The sequence below is a fragment of the Cebus imitator genome, unplaced genomic scaffold, assembly GCF_001604975.1.
Source record: "Cebus imitator isolate Cc_AM_T3 unplaced genomic scaffold, Cebus_imitator-1.0 Scaffold540, whole genome shotgun sequence".
In the NCBI taxonomy this organism is placed as follows: Eukaryota; Metazoa; Chordata; class Mammalia; order Primates; family Cebidae; genus Cebus; species Cebus imitator.
This window is the reverse complement of record NW_016107855.1, coordinates 399,277-410,471: the sequence shown is the minus strand read 5'-3', so window position 1 is coordinate 410,471 and position 11,195 is coordinate 399,277. Positions and strand designations below refer to the sequence as shown.

At 56.7% G+C, this 11,195-nt stretch overlaps 1 protein-coding gene across 5 annotated transcripts in view; it reads right to left on the bottom strand.

Annotated features, from left to right (window-relative positions):
• Position 1: 1 nt before the first annotated feature.
• SYNPO (synaptopodin) overlaps positions 2 to 11,195 on the bottom strand; it is a 57,472-nt gene continuing 46,278 nt past the window's right edge. For 4 of the 5 annotated variants that reach the window (XM_017515017.2, XM_017515020.2, XM_037733608.1 and 1 more), the window contains exons 2-3: positions 8,572 to 10,931; positions 2 to 2,705 (exon numbers count right to left, since the gene is read on the bottom strand). In XM_017515017.2, coding sequence (XP_017370506.1) covers positions 2,046 to 2,705; positions 8,572 to 10,931 — 3,020 coding nt within the window. In that variant the 3' untranslated portion in view covers positions 2 to 2,045. Of the gene's footprint in view, positions 2,706 to 6,550; positions 10,932 to 11,195 lie in introns of those variants that run through there. The other variant, XM_037733605.1, reaches the window with a different exon arrangement.

Below are 11,195 nucleotides of genomic sequence, written 5' to 3'. Positions count from 1 at the left end.
GCAGAAGAATGCAGGAAGCATTTATTGAGGGCCAGAGCTGAATTCTACAAGAGGCAGGACATAGGCAAGCTCTAGTGGGTTAGAGGAGAGGATGGGGAGAAAGCGGTGACAACGGGGGAACAGCCAGGGGCTGCCTCCTGCCAGCCCTTTGGGAAACACAGGTAGAGGTGGATCCTCTATGCTGTTGCCTCGGCCAGAGGCCTGATGGTGTCACTTCTCTGGGAGGGGCCCTTAGTCCCAGTCTCCTGTGCTGCGAGGGACCCTGCAGCAGGTGGGGGCTTAGGGAAATATAGTCACTCATCATTAACTGAGTAAGAGCACCTTCTCATCTTCGCACCAGCGGGAGCAGTGTCCTCATTCCTGAGGCCCAAGGAGCCCTCTAAGATCTCTCCTTTATTCTAAAGCACCCCATCCCCACCTGATCTTCCATACTGACCCTAACTCTCTCCAGCCTCACTTGGGGGTTCTAGATCTAACATCACCCTGGTGGGTGGGTAAGTCCCAAAACCACACTGTCCCACACCTTACGCAACATCCTAGTATCCTTTCACCTACATGCTTTTGATCCTCAGCCAATTCCTGCCCCACAGTTGATCCTGAAGCTAATATTCTGAACCTCTAGAAGGCTCTACCAGCCAACTCTGGAAACTACAGAACTCAGCCATATTCCTCCCTGACTCCCTCCTGGGGACTGGAATCAGAGCCACCAAGGTTTAAGGAACTAGTGAGGGCCTGCAGCCAGGCTCCCCAAGGTCACTGGGCAGTAGGCAATAGCTAGATCAGAGTGCACTGGGGAAGGGATGGGGCAGGACAGTGGCTACTTTTCTGGACACTGGAGTTGAGGTCTGACACTGAAGAAGGGGACATTTCCCAAGGGGGCAGAAATAACAGGCAGACCCTAACCTAACATCCCATTCACCTATCCAAGCTCATTGGCCCCTGAATTCAAGCCCACCTAGCCCACCACCACATCCTAATACCCCTGACTTCCTAATACCATGGAATGCATTTCAAGACTGGAAGAGCCCTCAGAGGTCATCTGAGCCAATCTTGTCCCCTGCTAGAATCTCCTGCTATGCATCCTGGCCATGACTTTCATATTTCCCATAACAAGTAACTCTATATCTCTCTCTTTCCAAATAAGCAACCCCAAACTGAGGGCAGTCAGGTAAAGCCACGTGGTAGCTCTGTATCTCTTCTCTCCCCAGCTCAGCTTTGAGCCCAGAATCTGCCGTGAATGGGCTCAGAAGGAACAGATGAGCTGGAGGCCTAAGTCCTGGGCCTAAGGAAAATCACTGCCTTAGAGTTCTCATATGGCTGCAGATAAGATGTCTCGGGCAGGCTGAACTGAAGTGAAGAAAGTAGCGTGACAGGGACCCGGAGAGAATTTTCCTGCCTCTTCTCTCCAGAGGGGACAGTGGGACACCTTGAGCTGGCCTGGGAGACCTCTCTAAAGGTCATTGTGATAAAAATAGAGCTTGTCTGGGAAGGGATGGAAAACAGCTGCTCCCGCCTGGGACTTGGTGCCAGGGAGCCGGATGGTCAGGCCAGTGCCTGGACATGGGACACAGGCCTAGGATCTTCTGAACACACCCCACTTGCCAGACTCCAGAGAGCAGAGCCAGAAGGGGAAGGAGGGGTATGGAACTCTGAAGGTGGCAAGTCCAGGGGTCAATATACACACTGCCCTGCCTCATTCAAGGCACTAACTAGTGTGTACGAGAGTGTGCGTGTGCGCGTGCGTGTGTATTGATGGGAAGGGGAATTTTGACATTTGTGGACTGCCTTGGCCAAAGCCACCATTAAACAGATGGGACAGCTGAAGGTCAAACCAGGAAGGGTCTTACCCGGGGTCACACAACAAGTGAATGAGAGCAGGTGCTAGAACTCAAGCTTGCGTCCCCAACCCATCCCCAAGCCCAGAGCTCTCCTCTGCTGACCCCTCATCTCTGGGGCTGCCCAGAGGCCAGACCATTTGGATTCCCCAGGTCTGATGAGCCTTCTTCTGGCTCTGCCCTCCTGGGGTGGGGTCGGGGGGTGGGGTTCTAGGTGGTGCAGGAGGCCTCGGCGGGGAGGCTGCCACGCTTGAGCCGCAGGCTGCCGTTCCACCCGCGGGGGCAGATATTGTAGCCGAGGATGCCGGGAGACTTAGCCCCGGAGTCCTCGGAGTCGAGGGACACGTCGGAGTCTGTGGGCGAGCGGCGGTAGAGGAAGGGCCTGGGAGGCGCGGGCAGCGGGCTCCGGGGACTGGTGCAGGAGGAAGGCCCGGGGGGCAGCGGGCTCCGCAGGATGGGCGCGAACGCTGCCCCCGGCACAGTGGCCTGGTCGGGGCGAGCGGGCTGCGGCGAGCGCATGCGCGGCGGCGGCGGCGGCGGCGCCCTCGGCGGGGAGAAGGGCCGCAGGCTCTCGGCTCCCGCCGGCCGCGGGGAGGCGCTCTTGCGCCGGGCCGCGTTGATGATGTTTCGCGCCAGAAGCGCCTGCAGCTGGCGGCTGGGGGGCCGCGCCTCGGTCTCGGGTCGCAGCGGGGACACCGAGCGCTCGCTCCACGAGGGAGACATGGGCGGTGGCAGCGGCGGGGGGCTGCTCATGCTGCTGCCGCGGCCTGGCTCCCACGGCCCCGGGCTCACCCAGCCGTCCAGGCTGCTGGGGGGCCGGGACGCGCCCGGCGTCCAGGGAGGGGAGGTGGGCAGGCTCTCCCGGCGGTCCTGGGGAGAGAGCAGAGGGGGCGGGGCAGGCATTAATTAGTGCTGGGGTCCTCCACGTCGGGCTTTAGGAAGGGACCGAGTCCGATTTGTCCATTACACCGAGAAGGGAAGCCACCGACCAAAGTCAGGCAGTGCCTGCAGTAAAACGCAGGTGCCCAAACCCTCAGCCCAGAACTCCTGATGAGTCCCCGCTGTCTTGTGTCTGCCCCCGTGTTAAGAAGGCTCGCTTTGGAGACAAGCGCCTTAACTTACTGACTGAGCTTGGACAAGTTATTTCACCCCTCTGGGCTTCAGTTTCTGCTTCTGTAAATGGGGTGTGATAACAGTACTTACCTTATAGTCTTGTTGTGAGGGTTAAATGAGATAACTGATGGAAAAGAACATTACATATATCGGCACATTCCTAAGTACTCAATAGATGTTGATTACCATAAAGAAATACTAGAAGGACTGGTTGCGGTGGCTCACGCCTGTAATCCCAGCACTTTGGGAGGCCGAGGTGGGTGGATCACCTGAGGTCAGGAGTTTGAGACCAGCCTGGCCAACATGGCAAAACCGCGTCTCTACTACAAATACAAATATTAGCTGGGCATGGTGGTGCATGCCTATAATCTCAGCTACTGGAGAGGGGTGGAGACTGAGGCAGGAGGATGGCTCGAACATGAGAGGCAGAGGTTGCAGTGAGCTGAGATTGTGCCACTGCACTCCAGCCTGCGCAACAGCAAGACTCTGTCAAAGAAAGCAAGCAAGAAAGAAAGAAAAGAAAGAAGGACTAGAAGGATACACATGAGAGTAACCAAAGTGGTCACCTGTTAGGAAAAGGGGTGAGAATAGGAACAGGGTGGGTGCAGCCTGAGGCACTGGGAGCTGCTTTGTCTGTGGCACATCCTGGGAAGCTTTCAGTCAGGCTAGCTGAGGGAGGCTTCAGTTTCCCCATGACTTAGGGAGAGGAGCTGGGAGGGAGGTCCTGGACCAAGGGCCGCATGGGAAGAACTAGATAGAGGCTGAGGCTAGTGTCTCAGGGCCAAATGCCAAGTCAGGGTGGGCTCTGGATGTCCTCCCTCCCATGTGACCACAGTGCCACCCTGATCAGGACAGTAGGGGCTAGAGCTCATGACCCAAGCCAGTCAACAGCAACCACTGAGGCAGGGGAAGCCGGCTCCTCAGCCAGGAGAGTAGGCTGGAGCAGGGAGATGGGACTAAGGCTTTTTAATATGTTACCTCATATAAATTTAGATTTCTGAACCATATGGATGTATTATCTATTCAAAATTAAAATGTAAAAATATTGACGGTTATTATTAAAGTTGGACTTACGGAAAGACCTCTCAGCCCCAAACCCCTTGCCATGTTGCCATGTCATCTCCTCTTTCCTTGGCTGCCTGAGCAGGGAGGAAGATCCCCCTGACAGATGGAAATACAAAAGGAAGTTGGGTCATTCCTCCCTAGGCAACACATGCCCCTCACTGAGCTGTCTCACAGCATAGGGAGGGGAGTGTGGTTTTAGAGAGGCCAAGATGGTGAACAGCTTTGAGGCTATGAAGCACTGCTCTGAGATGCACGGCTGTATCTGTTTCTTATCTACTTAAGGACTTTTCAGTCTACAAATTTCCTTCCCATCCTTCATCTCATTAGGTTTTCGCAACAGATTAGTGAGGTAGCTGGCATTACCACACTCATTTAACAAATGATGAAAATGAAGCTTGGGGTGTAAATAACAATCTAGTGTGTCCTGCCCCACCAGGAACGGTGTGTGTTTGTGTGTGTGTGTGTGTGTGTGTGTGTGTCTGTGTGTGTCTGTGTGTGTATGTTTGCGCGCACATGTGTGCTGCTCAAAGGCTACAAGTGTAAGCAGTTTGAACTGGTTTGAAAGTGGAAGGCCTGGGAATCCCTGCCTAACATGTATCTCCTGAACCTTCTTCCAACTGTTCACCCAATCAGAGTCCAGCAATAACCAGTCCGCCTTGCTATTCAATCCAATCCACTAGGAGTCATCCAGCAGAGTTCAGAGCAAGCCAGTCCATTCCGTGCTTCCTACCCAATCAAAATCTAGTACCATCCAAAGATGCATTCTTTCATCCAATCAGTGATCAGCCATAACCAAGCCAGTCATCCTCTCATCCAACTGAGAGTCTTCTAATTCCTCCCAATCTGAAGGAAACAGACACCAATTGTGTGCTTTATCCAAACAGAATGTAGCAGCTGCTAGATAAGCCCAGACCCAGAACTGGCACCCTTTAACCTAAAGAGGACTGTTATACAACAGCCTGAATGGGACATTTTTCATGGGATGCTAATGCCGGAGTGACCCTTAGAAACTCCCTAGGGACATCCAAGTTCCCAGTCATCAAGTGGAAAGTTAAGGCTCAGCCTGGAATCGCACTCTTTTCCTCCCAGGGTCAGAATTGGGGTCAGAATTGTGTATACAAGAGCCAGAGACACTGGGAGCTTCTCTGTGTCTGTGGCACATCCCAGTCAGGCTGGCCCAGGAAGGCAGACCCCATAATTTAGGGAGAGGAGCTGGGAGGGAGGTCCCGGCTCCACGGTCAGATGAGAAGGACCAGAGCCAAATGCCAAATCAGGGTGGGCTCTGGCATAACCCAGCACCTGACCACAGTGCCACCCTAAGTAGGGAGGTGGGGCCTAGAGTTCATGATCCAAGCCAGTCAACAACCACTGAGGCAGAGGAAATTGGGGTCTTCAACCAGGAGAGTAGGCTGCACAGGAGAGCCATGATAGCTACCTAAAAATATCTAAAGCATTGTTTCTGCCTTTGGTGGCCACAGGGGGAATGCTGGGGCCAACAAGTGGTAGGAATAATAATTCAGCCAAGACTATAAAACAGAATGGCTCAAACAGGGGTTGAATGTTGAGGGCAGTGGTAAGCAGCTCCTCATCATCTGGAGATGGGCCAGAGCCTGACCTCATCCTAACAGCCATGCCTAGGCACTGACTCTGTATGTACGTTTGGAATGGGGGGTGTGCACAATATGAAAAGGCTTCAGGAACTCAGAACTATTCACTTTCTGACAGAGAGCTCAATGCACCCTGCACACCAGAGCTCTCTGGGAATGCAGGGGGTGAAAATTCAAAAAGTAGCAGCCACTCAACCTAGCCCCAGACCCAAAGCAGGGCACGTGTGTGGGGTGAAGGCATGAATAGAACACAGTCAACCCTGGACTGTCAGAAACCAAACAGAGTTCCCACACCACCTTCTGCAATCCTTTCACTGCACAGAAGGGGAAACTGAGGCCCAGAGATTGGAAGAGGTTGTCTGAGGTCACACAGGAATCAGATTCAAACCTGGGGCTAGAACCCAGCTCTCCTGACCCTTGATGCCAGTTATTTCCTCTCCACCAGAAGCTCCATGCTTTCAGGAGCCAGACAGTGAAAATGATGGCCAATGTGAGAAATGGCCAGATTTAGATAATCGGGAGCAAGGAGGGGACCTGAGAGAACTGGAGAGCGAATGCCGCTAGGGGTATTTCTATTCCACTTTGTAAAGATCCCAAACAAACCTGAACCAGAAGAGGTAGTGCATTTCTTCCCAAAATCCTCTACAGTATTTTTGGCCAAACTCTGAGGGAAGGAAAGCACAAAAGGCTGCGATTTGCACAGGGTTCTGGCTCCCTGAGTGCTGTGGAGAGGAAGCCCTCGCTTCCAAGCCAGCATACGTCTGTCCCCGTGCCGAACCAGACACACGGCAGATGCAGGCAGCACGCAGGACACAGCCACACTTTCACACTCAGTAACTGAGCAGGCCCACTCCACTTCCCAGGCTGGACTCAGGGAGGAGGAAGGCAGCCCTGACCCCTAGCAGCATGGAAGAAAGAAAGAAGCAAGACGGATTTGAGGCAGAGTGTATTGAGAACAGGAGAGAAAACGAAGTTGGGGGCAGAGCTCAGCCTGGCCGCAGGAGCTGCAGAAGGAAGGGTGGGCTCTTCCATTGCTGGCCCTCAAGGGTGGAAGGGAGCAGGGGTCCAGGGCAGGAGCTTCACTCTGTTCTGGGAGATCCCAGGCCTGAAGGAGCTGAGCTCACTCACAACTCCCCCACACATACCCCCTCGATCTATGTGAAATGAGCTCACTAAGAAGGCACCCTTGTTCCCATGGAGACAAGCCCAGAGCTCACAAAAACTGCAGGCTCAGCCCAGCATGGGCACCGCCTCCACCACCCCTTGCCCCACTGGGGAGCCCAGAAATAGGGCCGAGAAAGAGAAGTGGGTGGTCCTCGGCCCCCAGCCTTGCGAAGCTTCCATCTGAATCCTGCCACTTGAGTCTGTATCCTCTCACCCCCCCACAAAGCCTGGTTTGGTGGGGGGCTGTATCATATCACCTCTAAAAGTGTCAGAGGTGGCGGGGAGTCTCCAGCTACCTGACTCAACACCTTCACTGTAGCAATGGGGAAACTGAGACTTAAAGACACACATGCAGTTGATCTGTTAGAATCCAGATCCCAGATTTTCCTCAAAACTCTACGATCTCCTCTGTCCCCTCCCCCTGCACTGCTATGCACCTGCCCAGGCTCCTGCCATGCTCTCACTGTCCTCAGGCAATCCTGAGCCCGAGCCAGCCCAGCCCAGCCCAGGCTTCTCATCCTCGGCTTCCTGCAGGGGCTCATTCCAACCATTCCCTCACCAGGTCACCCTCACAGCCATCTAACTCTACCTGTCCTATGACAACAGCCCATTTCCTTTCTCTTTCTTCCCAGGGGACTGTCTTGTCACTTACAAGCCTTTCTCCAAAGCACCAGCCTATGTTCTCACTCCACACAGACTGTCATAGCTGGAAGGGCCCTCCTTGTATAAATAAAACTGAGGCCCAGGGAGAATGTGAGTGGGCCAAACTCACACAGCAAATGGGAGGCTGATATGGGACTGCTGCTCTTCTCTTCTGCCTCCCTCTGGGCCCCGTTCCACTGCACTGAAGTGGCTTCTTTTAGTCAGGCAGATCTTGGTTGAATTTGAAGCCAAAACAGCCAATGGATACATGGCTAGGGGCCACCCTCCCTGTGGCACACCCACATCTGCACAGCCTCCTACAGAGCTCTCCTTCTCTTGGGGATCCTCTGGGACATCCTCCACCCCTAAAGCAGTGAGAGCAAGCCAGGTAGAACTGGGGCTGAGGCCTGGGTCCACTGGTCTCCCTAAAACAGAGCCAGGTCTCAGAGAGGGCGGGAAGAAAAGCGTCAGACAGCAGCGGTGGGCTGAGTCCGCAGTCAGCAGAAGGACCCCGGAGAGGAGCGCAGGCGGAGGTGAGGCAAAGCTCTCTGAAGCAGTGGAGAGGAAACGGTGTCCAGAAGGCAGAGGTGGAAGAGACAGGCCCGTGGAGGTGAGAATCCAGCGACAGGAAGGAAGATGCCAGGAGCTTGGGCCTCATGAGGGAGGCCTCCTGGGCAGCTGAGGAGGCAGACCCTTGGCTGGCTGACTCCACAGGCACCGGCAGGCTCTGTCTGCTCCAGAAGTCCCCGTTAGGATCCCCTTCTAGGCCACTCCCCCAGCAAGACGCTGGCATCAGACTGCATCCCTACAGCTCACAAGGGTCAGAGGACGCCCCTCTGCCGCATCAGGGCTGCCACGACAGTTCTCTCTCCATGACCCTCCTCGCCATTCAGACATGGAGTCTGACCCCAACTGTAGTAGGGGAGGGCAGCTGCAGCTCAGAGAGGGGAGGCGACTCGCCCAAGGTCACAAAGCCAGCTGGTGGCCGCATCTGACCTTGAACCATGGACTCCCCATTCTCCTCACTCAGCTCTGTGCCATTTCCTGCCACGTCTGCTCTCCATCTGGCCCTCAAGGAGGGGACTTGATCGGCAGTGGAACCCCCATGGGGTCCGTTACTTGAAGCAGAAGGAAGGCTTCCACACCTGAGCCTCTATCCCGGCGTTCCGGGTGGAGAAGGAGGGCCTGGGGGCCTGCTTGGCTCGGGGAGACCACGCCCTGGAGGGAGACACAGGGGAGATGTCACCGCCGTAGGGAGGGCTCACGGCAGTGGGCTGCAGGCTGTCCTGGCCGGGGGAGGTGTAGAGGCCCGGCGAGGAGCGGGAGGCCCGAGGCAGTGCAGGAGACGGAGGAAGACACCCCTTGGGCAGGTTGGGCACCAGGTCCAAGGAGGTGGGCTTGACGGGCGAGGCAGCTCTTGGGGAGACCTTGGCAGGCTCCTTGATAGGTGAGAGGACAAAGAGCGAGGGCCGCAGCTGGTACGGCGGCTGCTTGGTGGGCTCCGGGCGCAGGACCCCGTTCTCAGGTAGATAGCCATGGTAGAGGGAGGCAGGTGGGGTCCGGGCTGGGCTTCGGGATGCCACTCGGAAGGCCCCGGGGGCGTTAGTGGGGTATTTCCAGGAGGAAGGCAGGGACATGGTGGGTGACGGGCAGCGGGCCAGCTCCGGGGTGTGGCTTGAAGACTCGATGACATATTTCTCCATCCGTGACTGGCGGCGTGCGTAGAGCTCAGCCCCCTTCCCAGAGGCCTCGGAGAGGTTCTGGTTGGGTTTGGGCTTCGGCTTGGCCTGGATGCGGGGTGACTTGAGGCAGGAGGCCCACTCTGGGAGTGCCTCCTCCGCCGCCGCAGGGCTGGCTCTGTCTCGAGGTGCTGGCTCCTGCTGGAAGTTGGAGGCCTCAGCCCCCAGGGCAAAGGGCTCCTCCTCCACGCCCACCTCCCCTTGGTCCCTCTGCCGCCGCTTCTCATCCGCTGTCTGTACCAGATCCAGCAGGTCTGGATTCGGGGTCACCTTGGGCTTCTCCACAAAGGTAAACATGGATTTGCGGCTGCCCCGGCGGGCCATCGACTCTTCCAGGATGCCCGTCTTGCTGGCGGGAACCGCCTGGCCCTTCAGGTGAGAAGACTTGGGGTCGGAGCTGGGGTACAGAGCAGAATAAGAGGGAGGAGACCTCACCCAGGAAGCCAGAGGGGCTGTGGACAAGGTCTCAGCGTAGGTGGGGGGTGGAGTGAAGTTCCCCAAGGGGCGTCTCTCTGAGGCCGGGCTTCGCTGCCCCATCAGCCTCCTTTCCACCATGGGGCTGCAGGACATTATGTGTCTCTGTGGCCGGGGGCTCCTGTCTGGCATACTTGGGGGCTGGGGAGCCGGGGCCTTCTCCCCGAAATGTCGTCTCTCTAGCATGGGGCTCCTCTCCATCTGGCTGGTGCCCCCTGGCGCCTGGATCCCAAAAGGCCTGGCCGTCCTGTTGACCACTGATGGGGGCTTGGCCAGTGTGAAGTGGACCTCACTGTATACCTTGGTGGGCGTGGTGGCAGCTGCTCGCCCAGACATCTCTTGATCTGCTGACACCACTAAGGTGTTGGGCTGGATGTCGATGAGCAGGGAGCTGGACATGAAATCTGAGGCTGGGGGCCTGGAGCTGGGGATGAGCGTAGCTTCTCTGGAGAAGGTGCTGGTGGCGGGAGCTGGAGTCGACACCTTGTCAATTAGGAGCGTGCTGCATCTCACCTCCTCAGCCGGTGCCTGGGGTTGCCCGTCAGCACACAGGGTGCTGGGTTTGGAAGCAGGCACTGTGCCATTGGATGGGAGTTGGGCCTCTGAGGAATTCTGTTGGATGCTAGAAAGTGGCAGGCTCTGTGGGACGGCAGTTGCCGGGGGGTTCTGATTGACATCGGTGGCTGGCGGGTTGTGGCTGCTGTTAGAAGCTGCTGTGGTGAGCGTGGCACTGGGCGAGGCAAGGTTTTGGTTGACATCTGCAGCCGGGCTGTGGACCTCCGCTGGAGGTGGAGCCGGTGAGGACTGCTGGGCCTCTCGGTTTTGGGACAGGTGGAGCCCATTGGCCGTCAGCAGTGCCGCATTCTCCTTTAGATAAACCACCAGTGGCACCTCTTCCTCCTCACTGGCCACCTTCTCCAGGTGCCGGAGCAAGCTGGCCTCCTCTGAGTACCCCTCCATGCTGTGGCCAGGGACCCCTCTGTCGGGGCTCTGGGGACTGGGGTTCTGTGGAGGGCCTGGCTCCGGCAGCGAGGTGGAACTCAGGCTGAGCCCTGGGGCATGACCTGGGGAGCTTGCAGGGAGCACCCTGAGGGACTCCTGGCTGGGCTTCTGTCCCCTCTGGCCGTGGCTCTCCAAGGTGAACTCGTTCACCCTCTGCCGGCGCCTGTTGAAGAGCTGGACCCCGCGGGAATTGGGGCTGGGAGGAGTGGTCAGCTGGGCTGCGATCTGCTGGCTCCGCACCTTGGCCTCTTTCAGATCCTTCTCCGTGAGGCTAGTGCTCCGGCCCAACGCTGCGGGAAGGAACAGAAGCCCAGTTAGCAAACAGGCATGCAGTGACACAGGGGTAAGACCCCAACCCAGGTGGCGCTGAAGGAATTAAGAAGCAGATACAAAGACAGAGTGCAAAGTGGGACTATCGGGGGCCAGCAGCCTTCCGAGCAGAGAGCCTCAGGGCTGACAGCATTCCGGGCTGAGACAGACAGGCGTACAGAGGTGGTTGCCTCAGCCCTTCCTACACAGGATCTCTTCCTCTGGAATTTGATCCTCACTCACTC